This window comes from Ambystoma mexicanum, chromosome 10 (assembly GCF_040938575.1).
Source record: "Ambystoma mexicanum isolate Mex_15411 chromosome 10, UKY_AmexF1_1, whole genome shotgun sequence".
Taxonomy (NCBI): Eukaryota; Metazoa; Chordata; class Amphibia; order Caudata; family Ambystomatidae; genus Ambystoma; species Ambystoma mexicanum.
Window position 1 is genome coordinate 1,571,798,761 of NC_090932.1, and position 21,092 is coordinate 1,571,819,852.

The 21,092-nt window shown below is 43.6% G+C and overlaps 1 protein-coding gene across 6 annotated transcripts in view; it reads right to left on the reverse strand.

Annotated features, from left to right (window-relative positions):
- Positions 1-21,092, reverse strand: part of CABIN1 (calcineurin binding protein 1) — a 1,968,820-nt gene that overhangs the window by 39,475 nt on the left and 1,908,253 nt on the right. For all 6 annotated transcript variants that reach the window (XM_069619890.1, XM_069619888.1, XM_069619891.1 and 3 more), the window contains one exon: positions 15,424-15,594. In XM_069619890.1, the coding sequence (XP_069475991.1) occupies positions 15,424-15,594 (171 nt within the window). The remainder of the gene's footprint in view (positions 1-15,423; positions 15,595-21,092) is intronic.

The following is a 21,092-nucleotide window of genomic DNA, read 5'->3' on the forward strand; positions in this document are numbered from 1 at the left end:
GCTGAAAGGTCAACGCACCATAACGACAACGTTGGAGTCAACTCATCACATTAAGTCAAAGAATGGCGGCAACAAATGATACAGTGGACACGCGGGGTACGGGGCGGCTGGGTGGCGGGGGCGGTCAGGGGGATTCTGTTTTAAAGGAGCACCGTGTTGGTGCAATGTTCACTTGATGAGTGTAAAAGTTTCAAAAATAAATATTTTTTTTAAAAAATAATTAATTTTGTTGGGATAACATCCCCAAAACATGAGGTGGGATGACATTTCTTCAGAGCATCTTTCATCTCAAACATGGTAATAGGATGAAATGTGAATTCGGTAGGATGCAAAAGATATTTTACAACCTGGGCATTTATCCTCATCCCCTACTGTCTCATCAATATATACAATCACACCAGAGGATCCATACTTCCTGATTTTTTTCCTGTGCATTATTTACTTTATCTGCAAAGGCCTATTGAGTCCTGACGTAGTCCACAGTAGTTGGAATCAACATTTGAACCTGTGCTTTGGGCTTTTCAAGAGATCTCACAATTTCAAAGAGTTTCTTTGACTTATTTTCTGCACTTGATATTTGAGCATTAAAAACTTTTTGTTGCATTAACTAAAGCTAATTTATTGTTTTTAGGCCCTTCCACTGTAGTTTGTTAACCTCCGTTTTGGATTTTCGCCAAGGCCTTTCTGTCTGTCATTTCACTTTTTTGAGGACCGCAAGATCAGATGTAAACCACTTTTTCTGGCAGAGGCCATTCTTATGGGTCTTCCAACTCAGGGGGCGTGGGGGGGCTAATTGATCGCATTGATCTGTCAAGATCTTCCGGTAAGAAGTGGCTAGAATATCTGGGGAGTCGGAGTCCTTAGTGGCTTTCAATAGCATCTCCAAACATTTGGAAAGATCTGTTGATTTAATAATTTTGAAATGCCTACTAAGGATCCTCTTTATAGGATTAGCCTGTAATTCTACAAATAGGTGATCTGACCATACACAAAGTTTGGTATTAGTTATGACAATGTCTAAGTTGCGGGATGCAACCCAAACCAGTGTCTTACCTTTGGTATGGGTAGCGTCAATGTTGTGGACATGTAATTCGATGATGTTCAAATTAGTTTCTAAATATAAGGCTTCTCCATCTGCGGTATCTGCGCGCCTGTGATTTATGTCACCCAGTCAGACAGTTGAACAGTGAGGTTTATTTAACAGACTCAGGATCTGTACGAGTTAATTGTTAAACATGGGCCTGTGCTCGGGCGGACGGTAAAGCAGAATTAAATGTATACAGGTGTTTTGATTAGGTATACATTTAAGATGCAGTATTTCAAAGGCGTTGCATACACATGGTGTGTTTTTGCCCTTTCTTCCATCTACTTTCCGTGCTACTGTTAGTCACGTCATCCATTATGGGCTCTTTGTGGACTATTGCAACTGAATCTATCTGGGACAACCTGAATACCTGATCTAGAGACTCCATATCCTTCAGAACGCTTCAACCCGTTTGACATTAGGTGCCTCAAAACTAGAACATTCAGCAACACTTCTAGGCAAGCTCCATTGCTTACTGGTCAGAAGACGGATTGAGTTAAAGGCTTTGTGTATTGCTCAACAGGCTTTTTACTCGACCGGTCCTACCTTTATGCAACAGAAATTCAAAGCATATATGTCCTCTCGCAAATTACGTTCTAGTGACAAAAAACCTTCTAGCAGTTGTGTGTTTTTCTAGGTCCAGATCCAGAGGCCGCTCCTTCCCGGTTTGGGCGCCCATGCTCTGGAAAGCCCTTCCACAGGCACTTTGAGAAATACCTCACCACTTCAGTTTTAGGAAACATTTAAAGACTTTGCTGTTTGAAGGCTAACATCTCTTTGTTCCTCTCTTTCCTACGGTCTCTCTTTAGCGGCCAGATGCCCCTGGGCCTTGGCATGCGGTCAATACATTTAAATACAATAGCTCAAATAATAAAAATTATTTTTTAGCTATTATTGCAACTCCCCCCGCCCCTGTTGTCTTGGTTTCTGTTCTGGGAGAAAAATGCATAGCCGGGGCAGCAAGATCAACTGTAGGCCCATTAAAATACTTGAGCTATGTTTCCGTGATGCAGATTATGTCGATGTCATTATTTAATGTGTAATCATGTATGTCTAATGCATATTTATTCATGGACCTTGTATTTAATAAAGATAGCTTTATGGTGTGTCTCCAATATATGTTTTTAACAGGTGGTGACTTATAGGCATCGTTAAGATTGTTGGGCGTTAAAGTAAGCTCACTACCAGTTAGTTTGTTTGTCTTTAAAGGTGTCTTAGTTAATGAATTGGCTGTCAAATAAGTATGCACAGTAAGGTCAGTAGAAGTTGTGGAGTTTCCTAATCTCTGGGGGTGGCTAGAGGTAGAGTCAAAATCACGTGGAGTCGTAATAAAGTCCAATATTGGTTTGCCTTGCTAGCATCCATTAACCCTTTGGTCGTGGAAGTAATGGAAAATTGACAGGGTTCTGCGCTATCTCTGCCGCAACATCTACAATATGAGTACTTCTGGGTGGAGGATCAGGTCTGGTAGACCAATTATTAGTGAATTATGTGAAGGAAGACCTAGGCTAACTTGCCTGCGGTGTGGGCCGCACACCCTTAGATCCCAATTGGATTTAAAAAAAAGTTTAATATTTTGTTGGTTCACATTAACAACTCATTAATTCTTTGAACTTGGTGGTTTATTTAAAGTAATTGTAAGCAATCGCTTTTCTGATGGGCAACATAACCCAAAATGGCCAATGCATTTCGGACTCAACAGTCCTTCATCGGGGCCTATCTAATCAAACAAATTGTGGCCAAACATTAGATATCGGTAACAATTAAACCAGTTATGTAAAAGACAGCATAATCAAAAGCAAAAAAACAAAAAACAAAAAAGCATACCATATTACATCACATAAAATGGAAAATCAACAGGGTCCCACATACACAGAAACATAAACACGACAAAAAATAATAAAAGAAAAAGAGTCAACAAGTTAATAGATAACAATATTACAATTTAACATCACATTTGTCAGCCTCTTATTAATATACTTTCTCTGTACCCAGCTTCCCGTTCTGTTGTTAATGTTTTACTGCACCTTATGTGTATACGGTCATACTGGCCAGTGATATCATTGCTGTGGTGTCTGATGTTAATAGTATTCCAATCGAGCGGGTAGGGTGTGAGTTTACAAATCAATTGCTAATAACTCGCTCAAACCCCGTGCTTTATCCCACGGTGACCACGTTAAACATGCATGCAGAATGCTGTTGTGTCAATGTCATAAATGGCTGACCTTGGCCAGTAAATCACTGGCGTGTTCAAACTTAAAAGTTTGTCTTTCAATGTGCGGCTCCACCGCTTTGCATTCAATTCACAAGTTGACCTGTGTTGAAGAATAACATTCATTAAAGCGTGCTCCTAGCCCGCTTTACCGCCGTACACTTAACATCTATGAGACCGTCTGCACGATAATCTGTCATCAAACACCTACCTTGTGTGGAATGTTACAGCACAGGATATGTGTCTCGCTGAGTCACGATTCTGTGTCAGACCACTTTGCTAAGTAAACGATCGGTTCTGTTCAGAGTGAGGCTGCGGTTACCACGGCAATGCCTCCTACAAGATGGTGGCTTGTCCATGTGTATGCCGCCATCTTCCTTGGGGCCGATTTGAAATGTGAACATATATATCGAGGCTGATTGCTCGCTAACTCCTGTAGCTTTGTATGACATAACAGACTAAATGAAAGGCATACTCTAATAATACCCTTATCTTGCCTTGTATAGTTCACATAACGGCCTTACCCGAAAATGTAACCACAAATAAAACCACAAATAAAATAAAATAAAATAAATTAAAATAAAATAAAAAAGGGATTTCACCATGACAATAAACAATTAAAAATTAAAAACAGAAAACATCTAAAGTAAAAAAATGCTTTACAACAATAACTTGGTCATCTTAACACTTAACAATGCTATGCTATGTGGCTAAACATGCATAAACAATGTGAGGTTGGAATAAGAATAATGTTGGTTATAACGATCAAAAATGGAATTCCGTCCATGGGAAATATTTTCAACACAGTTATAATGCGCAGCATGCGCTGGTCAGGTTAGATAAGTCTCTTGTGCTCTGATTTTTATATCGAACCAATAACCTCATAGAAAACAGTACATAGAAAACAGTTCAAAACGACCAACTCATAGGAAATAGTTCATAGAAAACAGTTTAAATCGAACTCTTCGTTCATTCCCCTGGGTGATAAGCTGTCCAGCCGATCTATCCAGTACGCCTCTCTTTGTTGGCGTCTCTTTCGTGGATCTATACCTTGTTGTTGGTTACTTAGTACTTCTAATACTTGGAACCTCAATTGAGCTGCTGTATGCTGTTTTTGATTGAAGTGTCTTGCCACAGCTGAATTTGGATTTTTGTTACGTATGCACGACTTGTGTTCACTCATCCTAGTTTTAAGCTTCCGTCCTGTTTCTCCCACATAACATAGTCCACACGGATAACGTATACAGTATATGCAGTTCTCAGAGTCACATGTCCCAAAATCTCTGAGAGGGATTTTTTGTCCTGTGTGAGGGTGTGATACTGTGTTCCCTTTAATAATACTGTTGCAATTATTGCAGTTCAAACATGGGTAGGTACCTTGTTTTTTCTGTTTTTGTTTTTTACTTGCAATGTTTCTTGTGTTGACCAGTAAATCTCGTAAATTGTTTGAGCGTTGATATGCAAATACTGGTTTGGTTTGGAATAAAGACGTGCGTTCATCGCTGGTGAGTATTGCCCAGTGTTTAGTGATGCACTTCTTTATACGTGCACTCTGAGTCGAAAATTTAGACACATATACTATTGTTGGGGTTTCTCTTTTGGGTTTCTCTTCCAATGTACTAGCTCTGGTTCTGGCTGCCACTTTAGAGGAGGCTTCATCCAACTCCTCTTGATGGTATCCTCGACTGGATAACTTATTTTTTAATTTTTGTAATTCTTGGTGAAGTTCTTCTGGATCACTGATGATCCTTTTCAGCCGTAGCATCTGCCCATAGGGTAAGTTCCGTAACGTGTTCTGGGGATGAAAGCTCATGCGATGTAGCAAGTTGTTCCTATCAGTGGGTTTAGTGTACAGCGAAGTCGTGATCTGTAGTTGATTTACTTTCACTTCAACGTCAAGGTAATGGATATTAGGATTTCCTATTTCTGCTGTGAACTGTATTCGCGGATCGATCTGATTTAGATATGTCGAAAATTCTTTTAATGTGTCAATGGATACTTTCCATATCCCGAAAATATCATCTATGTTACTCACCCACACTTTTAATTGATCATTCCATTTGCGTATGTCCAATATGTGTTCGGTTTCAAATTGGTGCATGAATGCGTTGGCATACGCTGGTGCCATTGTGGCTCCCATGGCCATTCCTGATGTCTGTAGATAGTATTCTTTCTCATAAATGAAGTAAGAATTCATTGAAATAAAGGTCAGTAATGTCAAAATGAATTCTTTGTGAGCTCCTTTGTTATCCTCCTTTAGCAAAAGCCATTCCACTGCTGCCTGTCCTAAATCGTGGGGTATGCTCGTGTAAAGGCTGTTCACGTCAATGGTGAACAAAATATCTTGTTTTTCCAGGTGAATCTGTTCCAAAATGTTCAAAAAATGATTACTGTCTTTGACATATGTGGAGTTTTTTTGTATAATTGGTTGCAGGAAGTAATCGTTGTAAATTCCCAAAGGTTGTAAAATCCCTCCTGTTGCTGCGACAATTGGTCTTCCGGGCGGGTTGTTAAGATTTTTATGTATCTTAGGAAGTGAGTAGAAATGTGGGGTTTTAGGTCTTGAATTCTGTAGGAATTGTTTGGTTTTGTGCGTAATCATGCCCAACTCTTCCGCTCTTGTGAGCATTGCTTCGAGGTCCATTTTAATTTTGTTTGTCGGATCATGATCTATTTTAGCATAGGTGTTGTGATCACTTAATTGGCGTATACATTCTCTTTTATAGTCAACTGTGTTTTGAATGACTAACGCCCCTCCTTTATCAGCCGGCCTGATAGTGATTTTTTCATCCATGTACAAGCCTTTGATGATGGCCATTTCGCCTCTACTTAGATTCTTATATTTGGGCGTACCAAAATGTATTTTTTTCAGATCTGCGAGAACCATTTTTTCAAAAATGTCAACAGCAGGATCTGTGATAGGAGCCACAAAAGTACTTTTAGGTCTAAATTCCACTAAATCTAGTGTATCTCTGTCAGATTGCTGTTCATTTTCCATTTCTGCAAAAAATACCTTCAATTTGAGTTTGCGTGTGAGCTTATGTAGTTCAATCTTGGTGTTCAATAAACTGGTTCCATAAATTGGTACAAACTTAAGCCCCTTCTGTAACACTCTGTTCTCTTGGTTGCCCAGGACCCTGTCAGAGATGTTAACTACGAGGTTGTCCATGCTTGGTGTCGTGTTTGGACCCCGGGTCCTTTTCCTCTTGCCCCTCCTCGTTCTTTTCTTCCTCTGCTGTTGTCTAAAAAAGGCTGGCTATTCCTTCTTGCTCTAGGTCCGCCTTCTGTTGTCGAATCTCCACTGCCTGATGCTGTTTGTTGATTTAGTGGGTTCTCTTCTTTACTCGAATCGGTGTCCGAGCTGCTCAGCTCTGAGCGTGGTTTATTGAACTGGGTCGGTTGGTTCTGACACTTGTCCGCCCACATGTAAACTTCGTCACGTAAATAATCAAAGGTGTCTCGTCTAAATTTCCATATCTTCCTTGTTTCTAGATCTGACTTATAGCCTTCAAGTCGAGTGTTAAGGTCTGCTAGAATCTCTGCAAAGGATTCATTAGTAAGCTCAGTGATCTCCTTAGTTAAATCTTGTATTTCTTGTTCCAAAGTAGATAAATTTGCTGATAATTCTTGAATAGTGAGAAGGATCAGATCAAGTGAACATCTGTTTAGTATTTGTTCCCACTTTTTTACGAATTCCTTATTCTCTTTGCACAATGTTGGTTTGAGTCCAATCCTCAAAACACGAGGGATGCGTTGGGCCTTATAATAACGTCCAAGAGTAACTGCGTGCAATTTGCGGTTGATTTCCCTACGGATCAAATATTCCAATTGTTTGATCTTCTTATTCGGGTCGATGTCTAAAGTGGCTGCATGCGTGTCTTTGATCAGATCAAAGATGGTGTTTGCCTCATCTGTTGAGAAACCTAAAGTGGTTGCTGGTGAATCTGTTAATTTCTCAATATCTTCGTATGACATTATTGCGTGCCACCGCTCTCAATTGCACGGAAGTGGGAAGTTCAAGAAGAGAGACACAAGGAACTGGAGCGGGCACCGCTTTGTTTCTGCTCGTTTTAAGCACAGGTATGTGAATACTGCTGTATTTTGGGGTGCAGCCCACTAAATCATGCTACCATGCGTCAGCACGATACGAGTGAACTATGTGAAGGAAGACCTAGGCTAACTTGCCTGCGGTGTGGGCCGCACACCCTTAGATCCCAATTGGATTTCAAAAAAAGTTTAATATTTTGTTGGTTCACATTAACAACTCATTAATTCTTTGAACTTGGTGGTTTATTTAAAGTAATTGTAAGCAATCGCTTTTCTGATGGGCAACATAACCCAAAATGGCCAATGCATTTCGGACTCAACAGTCCTTCATCGGGGCCTATCTAATCAAACAAATTGTGGCCAAACATTAGATATCGGTAACAATTAAACCAGTTATGTAAAAGACAGCATAATCAAAAGCAAAAAAACATTACTCAAAAAGGTAGTCTGCTGGCCATAGGAAGCCAGTGTAATGCTTTTCTAGCTACGGAGACATGGTCACTCCTTTTCAATCCCATGACTGCTCTTACTGCATTATTTTGTGTGATCTGGATGCGCATCATGTCTCCTTTACCTATACCATGTAACAGGCTGGAGCCATAATCTAATTTAGCTCTGATAATTGCCCTTGCGATAGTTGCTCTATTGTCCTGCGACAAGTACGGCCTCAGTTGTACCAACAGTTTAAGGCAGTAAGAAGTGGACACCAGGAAGCTAACATGAGCCTTCATATTAAACTCTTTGTCAATTACCATACCCAAGGTCTTCACCTTCTGCAAGGTGGGAATAACTCATCCGGCTATGCGGAATACACTAAAATTGGGCCCGAGCTTCTTCAGGCGAGACGCTGTGCCCATAATCATAATTTCGTTTTTCCCCATCATCCAAGTCTGGATTATGGCATACACACCGTTGATTATCTTGGAGTCCTCAGTATGATTTCCTGATAGAGGGCTTAGGCACTGAGTGTCATCAGCGTAGTTTGTGAAAAGAATCCCTCTGTCACTCAGTAACTTAAAGAATGGAGCTGTGAACAGATTAAATAAAGCATGTGATACACATGGCCCCTGCTGAACTCCACAATCAATTTCAAATTAGTCTGCTTTATGGTCATCAAGAAAGACTCTGGCTGTCCGATGAGACAAAAAGGACTCGATCCAGCTAGATGCAGATGTAGAGAAGTGTGCACCATGTTTGAGCCTGGACACTAGTATTGCATGGTGCACTAAATCGAAAGCTGCAGAAAGATTGATAAGCAGCCAGAGTGCTGTCCCACCTCCTTCTATAATTTCCAGCATCTTTGCCTCGAGGTCCAGCAAGGCGGATACTGTACTATGGGCCTTTCGAAAACCTTTTATTTAGATGTGGTACTTCTCCAGATAGATCTGAACCTGTGCGTATGCAGCACGATCCAGAACTTGCTTTATAGTGATTTTTTGAAGGTCATATTTTCAAATGCCATTTTCTCGGCACAATTTTGCCGATTTTTTTTTTCGAATGTTAATTTTTTTTTATTTTCATTTTGAAATGGGCGGGTGTTAAGGAGAATTCTCTCTTTAGGCTGAATTTCCTAACCTAGTGAGTCCCCCAGCAGCCTTGCTGGATTTCGGGAGTTTGTTTGTTTCTCCTGCCAAGAGTGAGACTCTTTTTCTCCCACTCTTGGACATGATTTATGGTGTTCCTTCGACTGTCAATGTGTTTTATGGGCTATGGGGTCCTTTACTCCATAGGGTCTCATGTGTTTTTACTATGTGTGTTACACAGCACCCTCCGTGCAGTGACACAGGGGTGTCATAGTGACACCCCACCATAGACTCCATACCCTGGGACTGACTACTGGCTCCCAGGGCATGTAAAGTCACCATTGGCTTTACTAGTCCCAAATTATTAACAGAAACCAGTACAAACCATCATATTGTGGACATACTGGTCGGGGCAATTCGATTGCCCCGGGGTCTGTTAGTCGAGGGGGCACGTCTCCGTCCCCCCTGATCGAGTTTTGGCTGGTGGCAGTGGATACTACTTTTTATATTCGACCACGGATATATCCCTATGGGATTTTCCCATTGTTCGAGGCTACCAACTTGAATTATTTAATTCTCATAGCCTTGAACATACCGCTGATTTATTTATTTAATATTAATTCGCCGGTTGGTATTTTTCGATTCTAAAATGGTGTTTGCGTTCTTTTCTGTGACTCCAACCCAAGTCGAGCCCTTTGTTCCACTTTTTGGCGGGCTTCTCGCCAGAAGCCTCCAAAAGTGGTGCCATTCTGTCTGGGTACCGCAGGGAGTGTGGGAGGGTGTTTAGGCACCCTGGACTGAGTTACCTTGGTAACTCAAGTCGCACTCTTGTGTGATTGGCCCAAGTGGTGAGCCGGCCGGCTCACCACTTAGCATGTTTGATTGACAGCTAGGCTGAGTGAATGGGGGTGTGCTGCATAAAAGCAGGGCTTTGGGGACTGGAACTTCAGAAGTCGCCACAGGACCTGAGAATCCGACGAGGGAGAAGCTGAGCCAACCTACCACGACGACACCACCGGTGGAGCCCTGCGGAACTGACGCACCACTTCCCGACGACAGAGAAGATCTCCCGGCTGGAGAGGCTTCTTCCCCTGACTGATGGGCACAACCAGTTTACCTTCTTCTCTTCGCACCCCAGACCGGCTTGTGGTCAAATTGCCTGTGCCAAGCACCCCGGCAACCGGATAGCCACTTACCACTGGACCGCGAACCAAAGGACCGCTCCTTTTACCTGAGAAACTCCACGGCTGGTTTCTTCCCTGGCAGTGCAACAGACTCCTGTCTTCCTCCCCGACGAGATCCTCTCTTCCCCCGGACAAAGCACTGACTTGCATCCGCTGCCAGGAACAACTGCCCCCGCTGGAGTATTCTCACCACTTTAAGGTACCGTGTCCGCCAGACCTCCCTTTCTAAAGATTGCTACAAGGTAATAATAATCCCTTAACCTTCTGGACTGGGCTGGCCGCTTTGACCTCCTAACTGGTCCCTTTCTGTGGTCCAACTCCTTTTTGAACCTTTTCAAGACTTTTGTGCACTGCAACCGTTTGACCTTGGACACATTTCGTTTGATCCTCTCAAAGTGGATCCAGCCAGTTGAATTCTAACTTCACGGTTTTACTTTGCCTTCCTCTCTTGATGTGTTCGTGAAAAAGTGTTGGGATCTGTTTCAATTTATTCTCTGCTTTTCTCTCCCTTTTAAAACAAATTATTAGAGTGCCATCTGCGTTAAGCGCTCACCGCTGTCTGAAAATAAGTGGGGCTTTACTTAAGACTTGTCTAATATTCTTCTAAATGAGTGTATATCTTTTAGTGACCTTGTTTTTGAATTGCATACTATTAGTGCCTGTGTGTTTTTCCAAATGTGGTTTTAAATAAATAATTATATCTCTTTTACACCAAGCTCTGGTCAGTGTTTACTTGTTCTACTGTGTTCTCTTGACCTATTGTGAATACTCTGTATACTGCCTAACTCTTCTTGAGGGAAGTCTGACTGCTCAGCCACAGCTACCAAGTGAATCTGTGTGGTACAGACTGCTACCAAGTGGGTTTACTGCCAAACACCTGTAGTCTTAAATCTTTTGCAGTGGTCCCAGAGGGAACTGCACAGGTTTCTGCCTAACAGCGGGGGGTTCCCCCTAAACCCCCCTTTTTTTAAACACTTTTTTTACTTACAAAACCAAAAAAAACAAAATAAAAAAATAATAAATATGAAAAAAAAATTTCAGCAAAATGTTTTCGACAAAATGGTGTTTCGAAAATAAGTTTTCGAAAAAATGAGCGGATACCGCAGAACTTTTAGTAAAAAAGGCACATTAGGGATGGGCCTATAATTAGTCGGTATTTTGGGCTCCAGGGAGGATTTCTTCAATAAAGGCAAATGAACACAATTTGGCACCAATCCCTCCTTGAATGACAGGTTCACAAATTTCGTTATGAGGGGACTTAGTTGAGCAGCACACTCTTTCACCAGCCTTGAAGGACAAACGTCAACCTTACAAAAAGTGGGCCGCAGCTGTTTTATCAAAACCAAAATTTCATTTTCAGAGACTCGTACAAACTCAAAGGGGGGGAGCATTCACTTCACCTTCCCGATGGGCATATAGCTGGATCATTTTACCATGTAGGTCCCGTTTCGCCTTCATATCATCCTGCATCTTTTTTATTTTTTGAGTCAATGCCTCTTGAATGTAGTAACACCCTTCTTTATCTTAACTGGTCACAATAATCGGTGGAATCGGCTTTTCCAGTTCCCTCAAGAATTTAAACAATTATTTAAAAATGATTTAGTATTTGATTTGCCATTTTTTATCAAAGGCTATTTTCTTGGCCGATGTAATAGCATCTTTCTGCACTTTAGCTGCCACCAGATATTTATTTCTATTTTCACTACTCTCCATCTGCCAGTCCTCAAACGCCTTGCGTTTGTCTGCTTTAAGATGTTGAATATCATCCGAGTACCAACAATTGGCTTTCCTTTTCAAGATATGGAGTGTTTTTTATGGTGCTTTAATGTGTATAGCTTTTTCAAGCATGTGTTGATAGGTCAATGATATTTTATTTGCAGAGTCCAGTTGGGGCAGTTTATTTAGCGTAGCTTCAAAAAGTGGGGCAAGTGTTCTGGCCGATAGCCGATTTGTGTGCCTTGATGTCACCACCCGCCTTTCTGGTTTGGGTTTCCTGGATCGGGATGGACAGATAATGGATAAGCTGAGCATATGGTCTGACCACGGGGCATGGCCTTACCTCTACCTTGTCCGTGGCAAAGTTAAAACTTGTGATTCAATCCAAGAGACTCCCCTTAATGTGCGTTGCAATCTGCACATTGTGCTGAAAACGGACGATGGTTTAATGAACACTAGCTTCTCGAGCTGCCTTGTACAGTCAGCAAGAGGCTTAGACCATTTGCCCTTCCATAGCGAGTCGTTCGGAAAGTATAAAAATAGGTAAATAAAGAACTCACCAATAACAAACCGAACCGAAAGTACCTAAAGACAAACAGCAGATTTCTAATTACCTCTGCCCCGCACGAATCAGCACAAACCGGCTTTGACGTGCCGGCACGATGCACCTGGCGAGTCACTAAGTAGGCTAGGGGCTGCTGGGAGATGTCGTCCCCAGCGGCAGGGCAGTTATCTAGTATTTAGAAAGCAGCACAGCAATTAAGTAATTTTTCAAAATGAACAACGAAAATGCGGTTCTGCAATGCTTAGATTAAGTCCTAATAAAGCAACGTTTGTCACTTTCCAACTTTTAGAAAACTCAATTTACATCACACATGCAAACAAAAGATTCTCGCACAGTCTTCCACAGCCTGCTTCCACTCATGACAGGGGTTGTCCGTTATAAAATGTGCGTTATTTTCTTCATGCGGGTCCCAGACCCAATTTCCACTGTGCCCTTCTGTGCTTTCCTGGACAGCTCCTCAGTGTCCAACCCTTTCCCGTGGGTTCACGGCTCTGGATTTCTGATCCTGGCTTCTCGCAGCTTTGTGCCGGTTGGGAGGACCTCCCCAGCAGGAGCACGGTAGGCATCCCAGTTCCATGCACTGTCAGGAAAGCTTACTCTGATTCTTCTGGTCTCAATCCAGCCTCTCCGCAGCTCTCCTGGGCACGCCTCTCGCTGGGATACTGTCTCCTACTCTCCAGCTCTTCTCTGCCTGAACACCAGCTGCCACACTCCCAGTCACACCAGAGTTAAAGTCTCTCCTTCTGTTTTCCCACGTTCCTTTTGAACGCTGTCAGAGCATTTAATTGTTTTTTTTTAATTCAATTGAATTAACAATTTTTACAAAAAGGAAAATGTATTTTATTTTGCCAACAAAATGTACATCATATTGCTTGTTCTTTAACCCTTACATAGTTCCAGAAACAGAAAGGCAGAAAGGTGTGAATGCGGTTGCAGGTTCCTTACATCCTTAAATCCTTAAAAATCTTCTTGTCTTTACCGTTACGTAATTATAATGTGTTTTTGTTACTCTTAAGTAGGCACTTATGGTTCCAATTGCGGACACCGGAGCAATAACCCACAATGTCTTTTGGCCACTTATCAAGGCTTTCCAACGATCTTCGGCATCCATCGTCTTATAGTTCACCGCCGTCAATGGGGTTAGATATTTTTCTCTCCACCCATCACAATAGATGTGCGACCATTTAGGTGAGGAAAAGACTAGACTGAACACTTTGCTTCTCATCCATGCTCTTCATTACTCTGGTACTTCCTCATCGCACTGTCAGTATTCCCCCATGATGGCACAGGACTCTTCCTCGTCTCAGTAGATAGAAGAAGGTAGTCCCTCTTTACTTGATAACACAGAGGATTGGTGAATGTTAGTGTGGGGGTTTGGGTCATAAGGGTAGGGAAAATACTGCTTTCTCTCCTGAAGTTCGTCCCCAATCCCACAGGGTTGATTGATTCCCATGTGATCCTCCCACATTTTACCAACACCAGGGGGTCTTCTAGACTGTGGCCGTACTGCCCTAGCCACATGAGAAGGGGCATCCCATACGGCAACACGGGCAACATCAGCAGCATTGTCACAGTACTCAAAGATGCCAGCGAGGCTAGTTCAAGAAAACCCCATAGGATGTAGAGATCTTGAAGCGCTCTGCAGCCAGACCCCAACCATCAACGAGGAAAATAATCTTGTTCTCTTTAAGGGAACCAAGTTTCAACATTCAAGGATCCCAGAAAATGGAGTTGATGAATTTGTTCCTCCGGCGAGGCGAAGAATTAGTAATGAAAGTTCGAGGGACCAGAGCGATTCACAGGATCCCCTTGAATACAATTTATCAATTGGAAAATACACAAAATATAAAAAACTAACACACGTATCTTGTGCGAAAGTCAACGTAGTTAATCATTGCTCTTCAGCTGTGGCAAATGTTACATGTTGCAAGCTTCACACAAAGAGAACACACTAGTAGAAACAAACCTCAACCCAGGCTTATTAGAGGGTTTTCAGATCCCTGAATAACATGCAAATCTTCAGATGAACACAATTCCATGCATGCAAACTCACCAGAGCTGCAAAGGGAAGGGGATGAGAACATCTTTATGAACAGGGTCAGTTTAAAATACTAAATGATGGCTGGCCTTCAAATAACCTCAGGCCAACCTCCCTGTAAGATAGATGTCCCTGAGCACATAGTCCACCCAGAGAGCTGCCCATCCCACACAGCATTCGCACATTCCACAAAAGGAGGAGGAGCCAGACTTTGAAAGACAGCCAGCCCAATCAGTGGTTGTCATTTTCTGTGAGAGCTGGCAGGACAGCAGACCTAGGGATACCAGGAACCTGCCGAGTCCAAGCAAGGAGATTGAGACGGCAGAGTTGGAAGGGGGAAGCCCTGGTGCGCGGTGAGTTAAGAGAAGCATAGGGTAGTAAGGAGGGAGTGATCTGTTTAGAGAGCTGGTGGGTAAGTATGGGAACAGCAGTAGTGTGGACTAAGAGGAAGATTCTGCATGGCTGGAGTAAGAGGGGTACCAAGTTGGAGAGGGAAGTGATGGCTAGTATATGATAAGTAGGCAACAGAGATATTGGGCTGATTCACTCTGCGTTTTATGGGCAGACTTAACTTAAGGCGCACCTTATAAAAACAGTTCATAAGGGGGTTTTAACAAAAGCACATCAAAGGCATGATTAGGTGATTTGCAGACTAATGGATATCAAATGAGATTAACTTTTAAAATTAATAAGACTTCACTTTGGAGACTGAAATCCACTGTGAGATTGAGATGACTACCTTTGTTTAATATTTGCTACAGACTGAATATAAGATCGCTTCATTTCTTAAAATGCCATTGCATCAGCTACAGATCAGTGGCGCTTCAATGAAAGACTCTCCTTGTAAGTAGAGTGAAAACTGAAGTTTGTTTGAACCATGCAACTAAAGGAAGGAGTTTGCACTGAGCTCTACAAAGAAATGAAAACCAATCTAAACTTGGGAACTAAAAAACAACTGTGAGAAGAAAAGAGCAGGAACTGACCATGTCAGCCATACATAGAAAGCAGACTCCTAACAAAGTCTGTTCCATCTTAGACTGAGACAAACACTTACCTTGGTTGCAACAACGGCCGGTGTCTGTGCTGGTCACCATGTCTTTCTTCCATGAGAGCTGTTCAGGCGATGGGGCAACAGTGGCCATCTTCATCTGCTGGCACAGTCGAGTTTCTTGAGGTTGGAATCCAAGACCCTCCAAGGGAGTTGCAAGCTCCTCATCCTCAGCAGCTGTTCAAGAATAAAAACAGACCAGTGCGAAGAATATGAAAATATATCATTTTATTTGCCTTCAAAATCTGTCCACTGGCATAGCTGGACCTCAGCCATGGAGTTTGACCATCGGAATGGCAGACAATCACTGACGCTCTGTCAAGCCCTCAGGAAATTGAGGGATTTGTAGAAAGCCCACCCCCAAAACTGCACATAAAAACAAACAATGAATGCAATCTGAAATCATACGATTCAGGGGTACACTCATGGCAGCTCCATGAAAAAAATCTTGATATTCCAACATTGTAACTGCCTCTCCCAATCATAATGCACATACATAGCCTATTTAATTGGCACTGATGTTAGTAAATCCACAAAATACCCCTACGTGCACAAGGCCTGCGATTAACACTTATGATCATATAGCCTGATCAAACACGCTATACACAACAGGTCTGCAGAGATAACACTCATACCTTACTGAACTTCACAGTAGTACTTAGGCCGGTATACCCCAAGAGGTCTCTGCTGATCATCAACACATGTGCACCCTCATCATTGTTCCTGTATATCCTGCTAAGCACCACTGCACGAATAAGATGAGTGGCCGCCTGTAGTAGGCATTAATGCAGAATATATATCCATCTAATCTGCACTGATGCAGTATATATTCACTTATCACTTTACTTTTCACTGATGTGTTATGTCCTCACTGATCTCAGTATGCTGCACTAATCCAGTACATGCTCACACTTGCGTTGATGCTGTACGACCTCAATGATATCAGTACTGAAGCGTTATTTCACTTGCTAAACATCTTCCTTCTTGAGTTCTCTGCTCATCCACCTCCAATTCTCTGAGGGTCAGATGCTTTTCCAAGCAGAGAATGGGGGCAGATCTCTTTCCACGGCTGGGGCCTCCCTCTGGAACAGCCTCCCTGTCTCTCTCAAACTTGAGCAGAACCACCTCAGGTTCCGGAAGCAACTCAAGACCTTCCTTTTTGCTTCCGCTTACTCTCTTCCTCTCCCCTGCTTATGTCCCTGATAGCTCCGCACACTGGTCACCTGGCCGCCCCTGACCTCGGGCCCAGGCTCCTGCATGTACAGTTGCCCTTGCACTGCCTCTGGGCTCCTTCAGCTCTTACAGGTCTGTATCTGTAACCCTACAGTCCCTTCTTTTTGCACTTAAGAGCCACCCTCTGAGAGCACTTATTGAGTCACCCGCACTCCTCCTCACCCACCATGCCGCTTTGGCACTTCTCCCCTCCCTTCTTCCCCGTAATTGTGCGATCTAAATGACACAAGGCTTCATCTAGTTCTGCATTCGGCACTGCTACCTTATACTCTGTGATATTTGTACTTTGCACTGATGCTACAATTGATATCTTTTACAAACACTGTTAACTTGTGACTATCTTATTTTCAAACAAATAAACACATAAAAGAGACACTTGCTTACCTATTTTTACCACGTGTAAATCCCCAATTTTCTTTTTGTGTAATGGGAGACCGTCCCATAAACCCCTTATTACAAAACCACCCTCCTTGCCTTTGTCAAATCTAAAGATTGTGGAAACCCCCCCAATCCTTCGCCACGCTGTACTCCCTTCCTTCCTTTTTAGAGTAAAAACTAAAAATTGAGGATGATGTGGGTCAAGAGCTGACAGCGATTTAATCGCAGTGGAGCACAGAGGCTAATAAACCAGAAAGCAAGTCTCATGTTAGACAATTAAACCTTAGCATTAAACATACAAATAAGTAAGGAAAGGCTAAAAAATTAAAATAAAAAAATAAAAACACTGGGGAGTTTAATCAACTAAGTGGAGTTAAGCTCATTTGACTTATGTCAGTGTGAGCTGAGCAAGCTCACTATGTTGGAAGAGATCACACTTGTCAGATGAGGAAAAGGGAACGAACAATGTTTTCAAAACAGTTTTCAATTAGATGAAGCAATGTCACCAGACTATCGGATCAGTCATGCGAGAATGGACGCAAAATGGTACAGACGCAGCAACTGAAGAAGAGGTGGTTAGACTAAAAAGAAAATTTTTACCACAATCGCCGCAAACACAACAAATTGGATGAAGCAACAGTCGCACATGTCATCGTAACTAACATCACATAAGCAGGTTAAACAGGAAATACCGTAGAGTGAACTCTTTACAATCTTGAGCTATGACCAACACAATGAAGTGGATACCCATGCTAGATCACGTAATTGCTTACCAACATTTAAAGTAGAGTATGTGTTTCTGACCACCGCCCACCCGGCCCAACAGGCGTGACAGGCCACCCTTAAAAGGCCACTTCCACAAGGTTGTGCACGTGTGCCTTTATGTAGGAAGGCAGTAGCAAGGGGGGCGTGGCCTAGCACACCGTAGCAGTAGAATTCATGGAGATGCTGGCATCCAAGGTCCAGAGTAGCCAAGCGTAAGAGGCCACTTCAAAAGGCCACTTCCACAAGGGCACAAGCTTTCCTTCTCACTTTCCCCACAAACTACACCATTTTCATTATTTAGCCTGCTATACTCAGTTTACAGCCAATTCCTATGTCCTTGTACTCCTCAGGAGAACAAATTACTTACCTCTAGGTAATGTTCATTCTGATGGACTTTCGTCCCACAGATTCTTCATCTATGATATCCATCTCCCAGCGCCAGCTGCCTTTGTAAACTTTTTCACAGACAGGGGGCACAGTGTGCTCCGTGTCAGTTCTGCCCAACGGCTCTAAGTGCCAGAAATAATGTTAGGCCAGTATATATAGAGGCGATGCGGCCCGTAATCTCAGTTTCACCCTTCTCCCTTAGTACTCCAATGCTGAGGGACCGAAAACTAAGGTGTACTGGCAACCCCAAGAGAGGCAGGTAGAGAGGGCGACGAGGAATCCGTGGGCGACCATCCATCAGAAAGAACATTACGGAGAGGCAAGTAATTTGTTCTTCTAATGGACTTCTTCCTCCCATGGATTCCTCCTCTATGATAGACTCCCAAAGCAGTACAACAACCTGGAGGAGGGAGGGCAGCAAGGATACCAGCTAAACCAGAAAACTCTGAATGAAATCCCTGCCGAAACGAGCGTCCTGACCAGATATAGGATCCAAGCAGTAATGCTTAGCCAGTGGGCAATGAAGACCTTGTGGCTGGTTGGCAAATATTCAGAACAAGCACTCTGCAGAGCTGAAGTGGCACCAAACCTCTGGTGGAATGAGCCCTGAGACCCTCAGGGGCCCCTTTGCCAGCCAGATTGTAGCATTTGGAGATGTAGAGAATGATCCAGCGAGACAGAGTGTTTATTAACAGCCCTTCCTACTAGGGCACCTGCATAACCAACGAAAAGCTGGTCATCAGTCTTGTCTTCCCGAGCCCTAGAGACGTAGAACTTGAGGGCCCACACCGGATCTAACCGATGGAATAATTCCTCTGCTTTGGAAGAGTGGGGCAGAGGAAAGAAGACTAGTAGATGGATTTTGTGAGAGAGATGGAAATCAGAGACCACCTTCGGAAGGAAGGAGGGTCTAATGCTCAACGGCTCCTTCTCCTTGGAGAGAACCAAGTCTGAAGGACTAACAGACAGAGCCTGGAGCACACTCACCCGGCTAGCAGATGTGATGGCAACGAGGAAAATCACCTCAAGGGTGAGTGAGCAGTCTTAAAGAACAAGAATGATGGGGCTCAAACGGAGCACCCATTACAAATGTCAACACTAAACCGGCATGAGGGAAAACATATTGGAAAGACCCCTGAGGATTTAAATCACAGTGGGGATTGTGAAAAAGAGGCCCTTCTGAAGACCGAAATGGCTGCACATTATCTCTTCACTGTACCAACTTGTAGACCCGTCCAGGCCAAAGACAGAAAAAAATCCAAGGAGGTGGAGGAAGTAAAAAGGTCCAGCTCCCTCTCCCGGCACCAAGACGAACACCTCTGCCACCTGCAGGCATAAATGGACTTGGTTGAGGTTCTTCTAGTAGATAGGAGTATGTCCAGAACGTCCAGCAACAAATCCCAATCCCGATACCTCAACCTTTCAGCAGCCAGGCATGAAGATTCAGGCTGCAGAGGTTCGGGTGCAAGACCTTCCCCTTTGAGTGGGGGAGGAGGTCCGTCCTCTATGGAAGAAGCCAGGGAGGGCAGGTGGCCAGGTCCAACAACTTTGGGTACCACGTTCTCAGGGCCCAGTCTGGAGTGATCAAGATCATTGTGGGCCCGAACAGACGCAGTCTACTGTGAACCAGCAGAATGACCAAGATCAACAGGAACACAGGCAGGTCGAAGTCCCATTTGACCGCCAGGGCGTCCTCAGAGCAACTTGTGGAAGGAATCCTCTGGAGCAGAACCACTTGCATTTTCTGTTTACAATGGGAGTGAAGAGGTCCACTTAGGAAGTACCCCACAAAAGGGAGAAAATCTCCTCCAGAACTTCCAGGCAGAGCTCACACTCATGGGAGGTTGAGGACTGCCTGCCTAGTGCATCCTCTAGTGTTCTCTTTGCCGGCCAGGTGAGCTACAGTCAGAGGCACGCTGTTCTCCAGAGCCCTTCTCTGCACAGTTGGGAGGAGCCCACAACACCCCTTGTGCTGAGGTAATGCATGGCTACAGTATTGTCCGTCAGGACCAATATTGTCTTGCCCTTCACAGAGGGGAGAAAAGCAACCAGGGCCAGCCTGATCGCCCTCAGCTCCAACAGACTGATGTGTTCCCAGCACTCTGATGGGGACCACAGCCCGTTCACCAGCAGATCATGTAGGTGAGCACCCACACCCTTCAGGCATGCATCTGTGACTAGGGTCACTTGTGACAAGAGTTAATGGAAAAGAGATCCCTTCAGGAGGATGTCTTTCATGGACCACCATTGAAGGTCTCCAGACACACTCTCTTGAGACCAGAAGGTGGTCTGAAGTCTGACCCTGAAACCGAGACCACTGAGAGCTCAGCAACCACTATAGCAATCTCATGCGCAGACAGGCCTCCGGTACAACTAAGATAAATGCCGCCATGAGACCCAGCAAGAGCAGAAAAGCTGAGATGGGAACCATCTTCTGAGGTTGAAAAACCTGTACCATCTTGAAAATGTACCAATAAATCAGAGTGAATAGGACGGCGGAAACTAGCTGCAAGTCTGGTACAGATGTGCTGAGGCTCGTACCGATGAACGGGCTCCAATGAGCCTGTCATCCAGGTAGGGAAAGACGTGAACGCCTTCCTTCCTGAGGCGAGCCGACACTACTGCTAGCACCTTGGTGAAAACACTGGGTGTTGAAGAAAGACCAAAAGAAAAGACTTTGAACTGGTAATGACAGCTGTCCACATTGAATCTCATATACTTTCTGTGCTTCTTGTGGATAATCCCAAGTGAAAGAGAGCACTCTGGAGATTCAGGGAACTAGCCAATCGTTAACATCCAGGGCCTGGAGGGTCTGGGCTAGAGTAACCACCTTGCACTTGTCCTTGCGCAAGTACAAGCTCAGGAGTTGCAGATCCATGATGCGTCTTAGACTCCTGTCCTCCTTATGGCAC